This window comes from Struthio camelus, chromosome 3 (genome assembly GCF_040807025.1).
Source record: "Struthio camelus isolate bStrCam1 chromosome 3, bStrCam1.hap1, whole genome shotgun sequence".
Lineage (NCBI taxonomy): Eukaryota > Metazoa > Chordata > Aves > Struthioniformes > Struthionidae > Struthio > Struthio camelus.
This window is the reverse complement of record NC_090944.1, coordinates 66387011-66402803: the sequence shown is the minus strand read 5'-3', so window position 1 is coordinate 66402803 and position 15793 is coordinate 66387011. Positions and strand designations below refer to the sequence as shown.

General features: G+C 35.1%; 1 protein-coding gene across 7 annotated transcripts in view; it reads left to right on the top strand.

Moving 5' to 3' along the window:
• TBC1D32 (TBC1 domain family member 32) overlaps positions 1 to 15793 on the top strand; it is an 88637-nt gene that overhangs the window by 17121 nt on the left and 55723 nt on the right. For 5 of the 7 annotated variants that reach the window (XR_011140183.1, XM_068938160.1, XM_068938158.1 and 2 more), the window contains 11 exons: positions 994 to 1093; positions 1381 to 1518; positions 2909 to 3001; positions 3259 to 3401; positions 7450 to 7574; positions 8663 to 8864; positions 11663 to 11745; positions 12419 to 12557; positions 13276 to 13366; positions 14807 to 14925; positions 15648 to 15764. Coding sequence is in view for 5 of the 7 variants with exons in the window: in XM_068938160.1 (XP_068794261.1) it covers positions 994 to 1093; positions 1381 to 1518; positions 2909 to 3001; positions 3259 to 3401; positions 7450 to 7574; positions 8663 to 8864; positions 11663 to 11745; positions 12419 to 12557; positions 13276 to 13366; positions 14807 to 14925; positions 15648 to 15764 (1350 nt within the window). In the remaining 2 variants the exon portion in view is untranslated. The remainder of the gene's footprint in view (positions 1 to 993; positions 1094 to 1380; positions 1519 to 2908; positions 3002 to 3258; positions 3402 to 7449; positions 7575 to 8662; positions 8865 to 11662; positions 11746 to 12418; positions 12558 to 13275; positions 13367 to 14806; positions 14926 to 15647; positions 15765 to 15793) is intronic. The other 2 variants (XR_011140184.1, XM_068938159.1) reach the window with 1 other exon arrangement.

The following is a 15793-nucleotide window of genomic DNA, read 5'->3' as shown; positions in this document are numbered from 1 at the left end:
TTAAGTTGTGATATGAAGCATTAAGGATTCAAAGTGACAACAAAATGTATCAAATTGGAAAATGTGTGATAATGTAGACGCTAATGCTATCATATGTTCTGTATGGGAAGATCTCTCCACTAGGATGGAAATTTCATTGATTTCAGGGAAACTAATATAGATATGTAGTCCATTTATTATAGAACAGGACTTTGTAAAATCTTATACAAATTAATAAATGTAAAATAATTATGAGTGATAAAACTGTAAGATGGGAAAGAAGGATGGGAAAGTATAAAAGACAGGTTTTCATGATTTGTTTATCTGTATGCATAGCCCAGAGCATGGAATAAGGCATGGTCCATGCAGCAAAAAGCATAAATGGGAAGTCCATTATCACAAGGCAGTCTAATATAATTTATAAGCATGGGGTAAACTTACAATTAAGGTTTGTTTTTTTTTTATTTTAGTACCTACCTTTGTTTATTTAACTTTTTCAACGTGCACATATTACTCTGAACATATGTGAAAAATATCTTAGCAGCTCCAAAATATAATAATTGTAAGCATACTTCTTGGTCATTTTTGCAAAACCAATAATAGCACTGGCAGCACCCAAAAACCAAACTTACACAGTTTCCAAATATAGATATATTCTGGACAAAAGTTTTCACGTGTGGATACGGACAGGTTTCTGTATTAATGATCATATAGCAACCAAATATTGATTATCATTAATTTCTCAAAATACTTGCATGTTCTTTCTACTCTTTTTCACCGATTAATTGTCTTAATGCTTATAGAATTGAAGTTTCTGATAATGCGTTTTAGTAGCCCCATAAAATTTTGCCTCCTTTTGGTTTGCCTCTTCATCCAAAACAGTGAAACAGGAACAGTTGTTACAGTGGTGTGAATATTTAGATTCTTACATTAAGGGGTAGTACTTGGATACGAAAGAAAATGAACTGATTGTAAAATGACAGACATTTTATTATTTTGGTTTTTTTTCCACAGATTAATGCAGCTGTTCAGCAATGTCTTGAATACTTTGAATTTTGCAAGTCAGCAGTTGACAGAATTCCTAGAGTCAGTGTTTTTTCCCAGCAGTGCTGTAGTAAGTAGCTTTCCACGTATTGCATGTGCATGTACATTCTCTAGGTCTTTGAGCGCGCTCTATCAAAAGGAAGACAAGCTATCTGTTGTTTTTTACCAGAACATGTTTTATGGAAGTCTTTTGAGAGAGCTGTACCAGCAGTGGTCACTTAATTATGCTGTATGTCTTTGTACACAAAATGATCCATGTATATTGTAGTAATTGTTCAAAGGGGTTTACATAGCAGGTAGGTACTGTGAAATAAGCAGATAGAGTCAAGTTCTAATTTTTTGGTTTTATTGTTCAAGGTGATAAGCAGAAGTTTTCTTACACTGGACCAGAATTACAGTACATCTATTTTGTACATTCACTGTGCCTTTTAGGAAGACTGTTGATCTATAAGCAAGGCCGAAATCTTTTTCCGGTACAGCTGAAAAATAGAAAAGGTAAGGGGAGGGCTGAGAAAAATGTAACCTGTTGAGTAACAGTGTATCTGTCAATATTGCGAATTTGTAGGACAATACTCTGTTCAGCAGTTCTTTACCTTGAAAGCTTTGTTAGAAGATGGCATTAGGTGATCTTAAGCATTAACACCATTTTTTAAATCTTTGATAGAAGTGATTGAATAGTTCACTCTTGTCCTTACATTTCGTGCATGAATTTCATGTTGAAGGAGAATTGCGTTAGTTTATAAGTGATTCAGTGTTCTAGGTATGGATAATGTCTTTTATTAAATCGGTTCTTGTAATCAGTTGAAAAAGAGACAGAAGTTCAGGATCAAAACTATTTTTCAGATGTGAAACAAAACCACTATTTCAGGCTAAATACAGATGGAAAAAAATTGCTCTGAGTTTAACTTATTAATGTAATTGTTAAACCATTGTAGAGGAAAAGATTGGTACCCGTGGAGGAGAGATATTAGTAAGGAGAGAAGAGATGAGATGGAAAGCTCTCTGAAGCTCAGTGAAATCTGCATGCCGTGGTGCATTGTGCAAGGTTAGCAAATAGAGGTGTATGAGGAAAATGGTAGTGTGCAGACATTAATGTCTGTATTAGTTCAGTATAGATTGCATAGCGTTTCTGGATGCTATTTCTGAGACTTGTCTTTTGAAGAATTTTGTACCTCTTGTTTGAGGATCAAGACTTAAAAGGTCCAGTATGAAGTGGTTGTCTTGTCAGGAAGAAACCATTCACTACCCATTGAGTCTTTTTGTCACGTGTAGATTGGCTGTATAGTCCACTCAAGCAGCGATCCATTGATGATGTTTACCTTTTTCCTCTCCCCTACAAAAGCTAATGATCTTACCATCTGTTCTCTTAATAGTGTCCTTCTCAGCTTCAAGGATGCCAACCCTTTACTCACAAATTGCCTGATTTATTAACATAATTACATTAAACTCAGAAGTAGTTCCTAAGCTGCCTTTAGCTAAACCTTTGTTGTTTTGTTTCAGACCTGAAGAAGAGTTTGTGTGTCTGACAGTTTGTCTCTTTTCCAGCTGTATCACTTAATCTAATAGAAAGGTAATGCGTTTTCCTACAACCACATATCCAGCATTCTCAAACTTTGGCTGTCATCTGTTTCAGTGGAAGACATAATAAGACTGCGGTTGGCTAAATTAGGAGCAAGATCAAGTTTTATAAATTGAACATGAAGTACTGTGGTAGAATCCCTGGGAGATGCATGTCCTTTACTTTATCAGTTGTATATAATGCTGATGTTCTCAGTAAAAGAAAACATTGCTTATATATATATTTACAAAATCTACTTTATTTGTAAGATTAAAGTCACATGTTAATTTCCGGATTATGCTCTTCTGACTTTTTTTTTTATTATAGATTGCGTATCACTAACAGATCTGTTGGTATTATTTGCTCAGCTTATTTATTACTCTCCAAGTTACCCAAAGACAGCTTTGACAGTGCACACAGGTATGTTTTTTTATGTAATACATACTAATATGTTCAATAATAATAAGTCATTTGATAACTTTTACATTTTATAATTTTTAATTTGGGTGTGCTGTTTGTGCAAATTTTTTCTTCCTGTCTCCTTTTTCTGTCCTTCCTCAAACTGTATTAAATAGGTGCTTAATGAAGTTATGGTTCAGAAGTATTTACATAAGCTGTAGATATGTTAATATGTATGTAAGTTAAAAATACAGATAAATACTTCTTGTGTTTGCCAGACAATTATTCTCCAGCAAGTCTTGTTACAGAGATTCTGCAAGTTTTTTGTGACCAAACAGGATGTGCTGCTGAATGTTTATATACTGAGGCAGTGATGGATGCCCTACTTCATCCTATTCAAAATTTACTGAGTGGCACAGAGGTTTGTAGTAGTCTTTCAAGTAATATCTAAACCTGTGTAAGATCATCATGTTATAGAAGATGTATATAATTATGTGGTATCACGTCCTTTTTTTGTTTTTTAAATCAAAAACATAGGATATTTTCTTTTATCTGCTCTGCTTGTTACTTGAAACATACTTTTATTCATTTTTAAATTCAGTTTGAAACTTGAAGTTAAGTGTTCTCAATACACAGAAAAGGTAAAACACGTAATACCTCATAGGAAGTTATTGTTTTTTAAATTAGAAAAAGGGAGAGAGGATTTTTTTTCAACATCCCTGGGATATATAAAAACTCTGGGAAGTATTCTCTACCCTTAAATACTTAAAGCCTTATTATACTTGTGTGGCAAAGTGTTTTAAGTTTCAAACAGTAAGTCTCTGGACAGAGACATGAGGATGAGGGTCCTAAATGCACATGGAGTACATTAGGAAGCTGAGCTGTCCTATATAGGGAGTCTTTGAGAGAAATTAATGGCTGATATGCTTTGAATTTACCTCCTGAGATTATAAAGGCAGCCTAGGATCCCAGCTTATGCACCTTATTTCGATTTTTAAAGTTAAATTATGTTAATGCCTTCCTAATTATTTCTTTTACAATGATTTGGGTTTTTTTTTTCCCAGAAAAGACTATATTCTTCATATTGATTCTTGTAAATATTTTTATCTATACTTTTTTAAAAAAAATATTTTTTAAGTGTAAACAATTGGTTTCCAAAAAACATTTGAAAACATATGTCTTTTTTATGCTGAAAACCATGGTCATGCCAGACTTGATCACGTCAATAATTTAGATCTTTTTTGAGTACCTGCGCTGAGTACGGTAGCATTACTTGTACAGTATACATATTAGAAGGATATATGCACACATATTTGCAAGATCAACGCTTCAAATTGTCTTGTTATTATTTTACGCTGCAAAGATTTAATGCAGATATTTTAAATGACAAAAAAGGCTGAGCCTGTACATATTTTGGACACTGATAGGTGAATTTAAAAATAGTACTAAATCAGTACTTCATTGATTTACTGTGACTGAGGCCTCTGTAGTCCCTCATAGTCACATTGTATTATAAAGTCTGTATAACTGTCTCTGCTCTTTATTGTACATTAGTAAATTATCATTAGTTAAAAAAAAATTATCTCAATCTTTAACAGTTCCTCCCTTTTCTTTTTCTCTTTCTACTGTTCCCAGCTGTCGCTCAGGTAGCTGAGCTCTTATGAACTGAAAGCCTTCCTACACCTTAGTGTAGTGTAGGCTTGTTTGGAAAAAAACAGGTCGTATTCAGGAATATTTAATGCATGCATGAAAACCTGTTACGGCTGCACAATGGCAGTAGTAGTTCCGGATCTGTATATGGGTTGTAAATGTGGAATGTGTCCTATTTGTTCTAGTGAAGCTGCTGCACAAGTGCAAATTGATTTATGTTGCGTCTGGCAAATGGATACTCAGAAAAGGTAGTCAAAGTCAGGGTGACCCTCTTCTCCCTTTACAAGAATTGGGATCGTTTATCTGCTTCCCAACCAGGCCATTGGCATTTCTTAAACACCCTGAAATCCTGCAGCCTCATGTAGAATATGGTGTTTGTCTCTATAATGCTGGACTGAACCTATGTGATTTATCTCAAATGGAAGACTGGATTGAAATATGGTAAGAAATAGTGGTGCTGAAACTTTTGATCGTCTGGCCACACACCCTTATTAATTTTAGGAGGAGGAAAGGAACACATTGGAGCTGCATGCAGTGGTCTGTCCTCAGTTGCACGGTGGGTCTAATGAGCAAGCACAGTGCTGTTATTTGGGCTGTAAATCCACTCCAAAGAAGTGCAGGGCTTACTTGCCTTTTAAGCAGAGTAGTATTGCTAATCTCTTCTATAAAGGGATGGGGAAACTTGGTGGCAGTAAGCAGGAGTTGTCAGAAAGATTTTATGGACAGCAGTAGTGACCTTTTGGGCTCTGTAGCCTCTGAATTGCTGCTCAAACATAGCTGATGTGGAACATTTTATTCACATTTTAAATAAACAAAGTACGATCTATTTTTTTGTCTTGTACACAGAGAGTAAAATAAAAAGTACTGTATGAAGAAACAGTGACAGCACAGTACACTCGTTTCTTGGAATCCTGAACAATGTCTCCCAGTAACCTAAAAATAAAAGTTCAAAGAGAGCTTTTTAACCCTCTGTGTTACTGAAATTTTTAAATGAAAAACAAAATCCTGTTTCTCTTTTAAGTTACTTAGTCCACGGGTATTAATAGTAAATGCCTTGAGTTTTAAAGTAGTAAGACCATTTATTTTTCCTCAGCACGCCGTATAGAGCTACCTATAAGAGAAGAAACAGGAGCTGAGTTGTATGGCTCCTTTAAAATCCTCTCTGCCATGAATCCTGCTGCCTTTGATGGATGAATGGGAAAGATTTAAGTAGCGGACTTTAGTTTTAGGATGGTGGTACTTATTCCCCACTTTGACATACTAGCTGTTTAACAAGCATTACCGGGAAACAGTAATCCCACTTAGCTCAGCTCTCTTCAGAAACTTCCCAAAAATTCATCTCGCTGTTGACTCCTCTCTATTTTCCCTGGCATTGAATAGATGGAAGTTACCAAAGGGAATTTCTCCCTTTGATAACTGTGTAATTCTTTTTTGTAAGTACATCGTTTATGTATAAGTCCTGGGAATTGAGAGTGTTTCCCAGTTCCTGGGTGTTATGGTACACTCTAGTTGTCTCACAATCATATACTGAGAAAAGAGCTGAATCTACACTATTTTCTGAGGCATGTGGACAGGAACAGAATTTCACTGAGCATTTTTAGGACACTTGGAACAAGGCCTGCAGAACTACAACTGTTGAATACTGGCCCTGGGCACATCTTTGCCATTCTTCTGCTCCCCCAGGGTTTGGCTGCCTGGACTCAGGGCCAGCTTAGGTTACGGTACTGGTGTGCAGCCAAGGCAATCGCTGGGCTGTATCTGACCCTAATTACTATGTCTGCACCTGATCCTGAATCAGCTTTTTGGCTTGACCTTGTAGCTGTCTCACGTCCACAGACTTGTCTGGGGATTTGGACTATTGTCTGAACCTAATAGCATGACTGAACTGGGTCTGCGTGCCTTGCTTGGGTCGTGTGGGACTGCTCACCTGTTTGTTGGGGAGGCCTCTGCATCTATCTGTCTGCCTTATGTCACTCCTGGCTCCCTTCCCCCTGCAGAGCAGCCTGCCCTCACTGCTCTGTGACAGGTTCTTCGTAGAGCACTGTGCTCTGCTTGCCCACTCTTGGCATTCCCGGCTCACTTACTAATGAGCAATGGCCAATTCAGCATTTATGCAGATAGGACATTCACCAGAGAGTGCCCCAGACAGAGCAGTCTGAATCCCAATGTTAAATGTTCAGGCCCTGTTGATTACAGCCCAGTTGTGTCTACATGGTGTCTGATGCAGGTAAGGAGTTGCCAGAAGACTACTGATTTGGTCCAGAGGGGAAGACCTCCCTCTTGATACCAAAGCAAATGACTGTTCAGGCCTACCTCATCCTAGAAAGAAACATGCTTGTGCTGTGACTTTGGAAAAGGAGGGAGAAGTAAGAAAGAGCAAGATTTTGAAAAGAGAATCTAACTGAGGTGGGCCAACAAGATCCTGTGAAAGTAGTTTTCCATTTCTAGCTGAAGGGTTAGTAATTCCTGCGCAGCAGAAAGGGAGTTGCCATGTTTCCCACCTTAATTAAGGTACTGTTTTTATACTCCCAGTAGGGTTATCAAGAGTCTCTTTCCACATTGATTGTGGGGGAAAAAGTTGTTAAGAAATGTCTGTTTTCCATATCTGTGCAGTCTGGGGGCTTGTGCCATGATCATTAAAAGTGGCAATTGTTGCCATTTGTCATGAAGATTTGAACATAGCCCACTTACTTATTTTGATGAACCATTAAACAGTCATTAGAAAAGTGACCTTTGGATTCTGCATACATAAGCCAGACTTGAATACAGATTTCACAAAAGCATTGAATTTTATTTTTATTTTTTTATTTTACAAACAGATGTATATAAATTGTCTTGAAACGACTTTAATTCATGTAGCAGATATTTTGGCAAGGATTGCTGCTGCAGAAGATGGCCTTTCTCTTCTTATTTATGGAGGAAATGAAAACTCTGCCAAAGACAGGTAAGACTACATTAATTAATTATATTAGTCATATAAAATGAGACTTACTTTCCATTTTTTCATTTGTTTGTAGCACACCATATGTTTTGTTTATGCTTTGAGTAACACTATCTGATGATCAGGTAAGATAGGAAGTGTTTTAGAGAATATATTATGGAGACTCGCCAGGGAAATGGCACTTTTAAGAAATACTATTTGTTAAAGGGGAAAACATGGTTTACATATTTTTCTTATTCATGTGAGAGAGCTTTCCTTTCTGAATGTAATTCCAATATTCAGGCCAAAGGCCTCTCTTCTGTATGTTTCCTTTGAAATGAATATTAAAAATCAATCTTTTTATTGGAAGAATAGATTTAATGTAGCATTTGGATCGGCAGTTAAGAGACATACTTTTTAAGACAGAAGGAGAGAGAGATCGCTCATCAGAAGCTGTCATACATAGCAGCATGTCTAACTTCGGAGCTTGTGTCATCCAGTGGCTAGCATATTGTTAGATGATGCTAAACAGGGCAGTAAAATTGAGTGTAGCCTTTAAAAGTAACTAAGCTGCAGGCCATGAAATAAGCTGAAAAGCCGTAGCTGTCAGTTATTTGGAATATGTGCCCTCTGAGTGGAGGAAGGTGGGGTGTTGAAAATAAAAGATAACGTTTTGAAGAAAAAGTTATCCTTTGTGTTACTAACCTAGAAGACTTCAGAAGCAGATCTCGGTGGGGAAAGAGAAGAACAAGGACAAATTTTGCCTCCTTATGTCAAGAAGAGTAGTACTGATTAAGCAAAAGCTAAAATGACTGTCATCTTCTTCCCGACTAGACTCTTTCTAGAAAGACAGACCCTATGTAGCTGGTGGCCATGTGGGCTAGATGAAAAGCAATCCATCTGTTTTTGTTTCATGTGGACCTGTAGGCAGAGTAAAATCACTTGCTATACGTATTCTTCTCTACTGAATGGTGTTACAGAGATTAACAGAGGGGGCCAGAGTTTATTTCCATTACCTTTATGCGAATTTAAAGAAGCTTATGCAAAGGATTTGTTTCAAGCTTAATTGGTGACTACAAAACTGCATTTTAAAAGTGTTATTTTATTTCTAGTCCTACAGCTGTTCATGTAATTGTTGAGTTTACAAAGAAACTTCTTCATGACGACATTTCTCTTTTACCTGGATCCGAGCTTTTGCCAGTTGTTAAAGGAGCTTTCATTTTTGTATGTCGTCAAATGTACAGAACCTGTGAAGGCCTGCAGGTGCTTATTCCTTATAGCTTGCATGAATCTATTGCAGAGGCGTGGAAAAAGGTAAATCTCATCCGGGATTGGGAAGATTAGCAAAACCTTACTGTAAGAGTTTGGTTTATGTGGTAGTTGTTCTGTGATTTGGATTGTTTATGTTTAGAATGCTGAGATAAGAATGCTTGGAAATTCATTCTTGTTCTAAAAATAAAATTCTACTTTTTCAATTTTTCCTTCTGTATGTGAACCTGGCAGGTGCTTAGTTTGAGACTTCTGTGTTTTAAGATTAAACCAGGAACTTTGAAGTGGTATAGGCAGACCTGTCATTCATAGATTAACTTCTAACAATTGTCCTTGATAGAGGTCATCTGATATCATAATAGCCAGTATCCACCAGACATCTGATTTTCACTCTCCTTTTTGGATATATAGAAAGAAAGAACTTCTGAGATGTCTTAGTAATATTTAAGATAAGCTAATTAGTTTTATGGGGAAATAAGAGGAAAAAGGAATTTCCAAATGTTTGATTAATTTGATTAGATGCCATTGAAACATTTTCAAGAGACCTTATGTGGTGCGCAGACAGGAGATCTTCTCTTACCTGTATACTTGGATATCTTACCAAAGTGTAGAGACAGTACTTCAGCTTCAGTCTGATTGCTAGTATAATTATTTTTCTACCTGAGGGAACTTGAGCTCAGCAGTTCTGCATATTGTGCTTGTACTGAACATACTTCATTCACTAAACTTTTCTAATTTTGTTGTTCTGATAGCCATATGCAGCGTGAAAATTCTTGCCCGTAATTATAACCATATAGTTGACATGGAAAAATGTCTTTGGATGCAGCAGTAGCAGTTTTCAGTAAGTTCACAGTGAAGTAAAATTCAAACAAACCTTTGAATCGTTAGCATTAGTTAAGGATAGCATACAAAACTTCAGCTTTGACTTCCAGCTTAACTGAAAGTGTATTTGAAGTATAGACATTAAAAGTTTTAATGGAAAAACAAAATAAACTTGTTTATTTTTATGCTAAAAAATGGAATCATCTTTTTTTTCCTCCAGTGACTGTAATGTATTTGCTTAGAGGCAAAGGATCTGACCAAGCTGGAAAAAAAATTGAGTAAACGACTAAAGAAAGAGGGAGAGAGATTTGAATACAAGAGGAGCAGAATAGAACAATTATTCTTCCTGTCTAATGCTATATGCTTTTATTATAATTAGAAATTTTAGAAGTCACAATGTATGCTGAGGCAGAAAATATCAGAAATATATAACCTGAATAGAAGAGAGACTTTAAATCATCAACTTGTTGTGGATATTTCTCACTGCTTTCACATACGAATATTACTATGAAAGCATAAATTTTTGGTTGAAAATAAAATGTATTATTACTTAGAATCATAACTATATTGCAGTAAACTCAATTTCTCATCAAAGATTCTTTTTGAAACTAATGTTACATTGTGAACCCTAGAATTTTACTGAGTTTAGTTCAATTGAATCATGCTGTAATTTACATAAGAGTCTGTCTTTTTATGCTTTTCTGTTATGTTACTAGTCAGTCTTACCTGAAATAACTTGTTTTTTCTATTTAATGTTTATCCCATGCAGGCTCTCATATGAGCTTTTCCAGTTATTTGCTCTAAAGCACCATAACGTACTTATGCAGAGAAGACTTCTATGAGCATTAAAATCCTTTGCTATAGTATAGAACATCATTTAGACAAATTGTTTTGACACATACAAGATAAATAGAATGAATTTGTAGAATTAAAAAATCATCAAACACTTAACGGACAAAATGCCATTTCTTCACTTCATTTTGGAGGTCAAGTTGAGACTGAAGTGCAGTCTCTGTATTCAGGACTTCAGGAACCAACAAGCTAGTACACCAAAGTCACGTTTTCAACTCTGCCATTTTGATTATTTTTAATAGTTTCCTATCATTGGCCTGCTTTAAAACAGCTATAGTTTATAAAATATTCTGCCATTTATAATGTAGCTAAAAGATTAGACTTTGATTTAAAATAAAAGTTCTGTATAAGCACCTGCTATGAGGTTTAATGGATAGACTAGTGGTTTGTTTCATCCTATTTTACATGCCTCTTGGAGATTTAAGACTGATGGACAAACAATTTTCTTTCAGGACAGATCCTCGTAGAATTCTGGGACAAACAGTGGCATTAGCGCACAGATAAAAGGGAACTTGGCAGATCTGGGACCACTAATTACTTTAATAGAGGAATCTTTTATGGACAAATTAGATAATGTGTTTATAACAGTGTAACTTCCCTGTCTTCACTGAAATTAACATCTGTATTATATAATGTGTACTGCTACTTTCATTTGAACGAATAGTGCAATATGCTTCTCATCCCTAGAAACCTAACAAGCTTAAATCATTGATCTTAAATATTAAATGTTTTCTCCAACATTATTTTCAGATATTATATAAATTGCTGGTCTTATCAAGTATAAATATCAATATATGTGTATGGTTATATATGTATATAAATATACATACAAACATGCATACATACTTTTTTGCATGACATTTTGTGACTTTAGGAGTCTCTAATTAAAATTTTTTTAAAAAAGAATTTTAAGAAATACTTTAAAAATGTAGTCAGCTTTATCATGTTTTATACCTGAGGAAAAAGTGGAAAATAATTTTTTTCTGGATAAAGAATGTAATGGAATGATATATTCTCTACCAAAGGCTAGATTAGAACCTGGTCACCCCCCCCCCTCTTTTTTTTTAACAAGAGCTAGAGAGGTCTGGCGTTTAAAAATGATGTAAATGAACTGTAAGTGTGGTTGTTTTTTTGGGTTTTTGTTTGTTTGTTTGTTTTTAATTTCACAGACAAGTTTGCTTTCAGAAAGAATTCCCACTCCTGTGACTGGTGTAAACTCCACCTTGTCAATAAGTCAAGAGTCAAAAAACATGTAAGTATTGATATTTAACTTAGGCACATGCACAAGTATGAGCGTGCACTGATACTTTACTGACGTTTGAGGCATCTCATAACCCTGTGTTTTGTTAGGCTTTTGCCAAAAACATTCTGGTAGGTAAATGGAGCGGTGTCATCCTAGCATAGGGGTCCACCAAGTTGCAAAATTGTTCTTGACCTTTCAGCACCTCATTCTCAGAAATTCTAGACCATTTTCTAGCAGAAGCCTTTTTGTCCTCAAGCACACGTAAAAAAAGTTCTAATAATTTGTGAGTTTTTATTAGTTGCTCACAGTGTTTTTTCCATTGGTGAGAAATCCTGTACCTGCTTTGCCAATTTGTAACTTCCACATTAATACTTTAGAAGATTTGTCCAGACTCAGTTAATAAGTCATTTAATTGTGATAAAAGTCTTTTGGTTCCTGAAGGAATCATCTATATATTCTGTGCTTCTCTCTCATCATTGAACCTTAGTTCTGCCAGGTTGGGTTTGGATGTTTGTACAGAATTGTCTAATATATATTGTAACTTTGTCAAATACTTCTTTTACTAACATAACATAAGCATAGTCCAGACATTTTTGTGTTTTAAAGCTACAAATTGTAGTGTTTCAGTTGTTTCTCCTTGCTTTTTTCAAATCTTGTAATGATTGTTTTGCTACTCTTACAGTTTGTTGTCGGAAGAGACTTTGTTAGATGCCTTATTACATTTTTCTACCACACCAAAAGGACTATTTCTGCTTCATAGTACAGAGGCCTTGAGTGACTGTGTGACTTTTATGTTCAGCAGAATATCAAAAAAAAAACAGGTAAGCACTACAGACTATGTGCAATAGGGTTTTTTTGGTAAATTATTGTAATAAGAGAACAAGGAAAACAAGGAGCATATAAAACCATGAACCATTTTTATTTAATTTTTGCAAAAATTAATATAATATGTAGCTCATCATCCTTGATGCTTACCAGATAGATTTAATTTTGTTGCATATCATTCATCTTCAGAATGCCAGACATATATTCAGCTATGCTGACTTTTTCCTGTTAAGTTTCAAATGAAAAACAAAAGATTTCTTTTTTTATTTTTCTAAGTTCAAGGTTTTCTAAACCAGGATGGTAGGTGATGATGAAATTAGATACAATATGCAGTATTTAAAGTGTTAACATGTAAAACATCAAGAATATATATTTTAAGGAGGAAAAGCAGATAATGATATGGAGGTCCTACTGAACGGTGGAATGAATATTACAGTATTAAAATGTTTATTCTTTATTGATGCTACATTTCCCAAATAACAAAGTATTTGTCATTTTTATTTTGATGAAATAGTTTACTTGATAAAGATGTTTGGGTTGTAAACTGACCATGGCAAATCTGTAGAGGGTAATATTTATGAACTGTTCAAATATAATGACAAAGTGGGTTAGATGCTGTAAACGAGTACAGGAAAGATCAATATGTGAGAGATTATTTAAGGGTTCCACGAACTCTGATACAACTAACACTTCACTCTTTGTATTTGTTACTAGCAGACAAATGAATGTGAGGAGTTTGATAACGGAGTGATTTTTACACAAATGGCAACAACACCAAAAGGTGCAGTAGCTCTACAGAGTTCAGGTAATTAGAAGAACAATTTTATTATGAATAGTGACTTGCTGTAGTCACACACGTTAGAAGAAGATTGTGAGAACAATGTTAAAAAAGATGAACTGATGGGAATAGCTATGTAATATTAGGAAATGTCTTGATTTCTTCTTGCTGGGAATTTATTCTTTCAAATTCTTAAGTCATTCACTTGTCCTGATGCAGTAATTTTTTTTCTTACGTTGCACTCAATCTTTATTTCATGGTTTGGATTTCCAGAAATTTTCTATTTGTGCATAAATGCATTTATGACTCTTAAGAATAAGCTGCTAACAAGTTTCAAGTGATCGTTGATCTACAGATGAGAATTAATAAGTGTTGATTTCTGTAACTGGTGTATGGTTTTCCATGGCTACTGACTTCTCAAAGAGCGAGAGAATGCACAGACCCAAATGTCATTGGCTCTTGTATACACTAGTTAGATGGAATTGAGATTTTCTGAGTTCTCATATGCCAACTCATGCGAGAAAGCCCCTTCAGGTTCATTCTCAGATAACTCAACTGTTGTTATACCATACAGGGGCCTACGTAGTCAGTATGTTAACAAGAATCTTATCAATAAAGTAGAGTAGTAACATCTGAAGTTGTTAAGGAAGTCCATGAGGTACATAAGTTGTAAATGTTGTCTATCAGTATCTAGAAGTCATTGGCATGTAGTTAAAATGCTTGACTGAAAGACCGTCACAAAGGCAGGCAAATTCTGCCAGTCAAGGAAATTGGTTGTTAATTGTTTGTTATTTACACTTCTGGGATCTTTCTGAAATTAAAGAGCAGATGTACTTGAGTAACTCCATCTGTCCTGTTTAAGGTTCTTGGCCAAGTCACTTGTTGTGGCCCTTGGTGTCAAAAGCAAGTGGTAGACCAGAAATAATCAATGGCAAGTTCAACATTGATTTTTCAACCCTGAGAGGAGGTTGTATAGTGTCTGTAAAGTTGTTACAAATAGTGATTTACATTTGGAGATTTTAGAGTTAGAGGGCTATCTTTCTCCTTCTTTTTTATTTAATATTTAGCATTTTAGATTTGGTTAATAGTATTTTGGTAAGTTTCACAGCACTGAAAAATCTTTTTATCATAATGATATGTTTTCCTTTATTGGTGAGTTAAAGTAAATTTCCTATTTTTAAAGCCATGGGGCCACCACTACAGAAGCGCTGATCTATAGGAATTAACTTACTAAGGAAGACCAGCAGCTCATTTACATTGAAAGATGCAATATATATAAATATCATCCTACTCCTATAAAATATTCTTTGCAAGCTGCTACTGTAGATTTTAGGCTGAATATAAGCAGCACACTGTAGAAAGGTAGGTTGACTGAAGGATTGTGCATAGGGTGAATAAAATGTTTTTGAACATTTTTTTTTTCTTGCATTCATACCATTCTCATAATTAGAACAAAAATTTTTTTAGGCTTTATAAACGCACTTGTAACTGAACTGTGGGCTCTTCTGGAGTGTGGAAAAGATGATGTGAGGATAACTGAACCCAGATCTACTCCAGTTGATCCTATTGACCAAAGCTGTCAAAAGGTGAGAAGTTACTTGAGTGAGGAGAGAATAATTTGGTAATATTTGTATATATTGGCATAGAAAACAGCATTATATTCTACCTAGGATGTTTACGTACCTTTCTGATTTTTTTTTATCATGACTATTCTTGCTTCTAGACAAGAAATACACTAGTCAAGTAATGACATATTGAAAGAGTCCTTGTATTGCATGGAGAGTCACAATGCCAAAGATCCATTAAAGTCAGTGTAAAATAATAAATAACAATCATGACAATAGTGAAAATCTTAAAATCCTGTCCATGAGTTCAAGTCTCTGAGTATTGTAGAAAGATCAGGGATTGTTATCCCTGTGTTTTAGAATAGGCTTTGTGCCTCTGAATTTTGCAATTAGATAATAAATAAAGTAGTATAGCTTTCAAAAGAATTCCGAAGTTATTTCTAGAATTCTATTTCATTTACACCAGTGGAAAAAACCTCAGCTTTTACTAAGCCATCTGCTTGTGTAACTTGACAGTTTATACGTATTTCACAGATATTGCCGCCCTTTTAGACTGTAGATACACCTGCCAGGTTTGCAGCCTTATTTTGGGCAGCTCAATGCATATCAAGTTCAGCCTACGTACAAGATAAGAAACTTGAATTAAATGCCAAGTAATTTTATAAATATGTTTGGTTATACTTACTTGATTAATAACCTCTTTCCTCCACCTGTTCTTCTTTTTTACTTTTTTCCTTCGCTAGTCTTTTCTGTCTCTGATAAACTTACTCACCTATCCTGCAGTTTTTGAATTCCTGAGTAGACAAGACATACCAAATAAACCAGTGTATTCACACCGTGAAGTCCCTATAGATATAATTGTAAGTATACTTTTTCTTTTGAAAGAAAA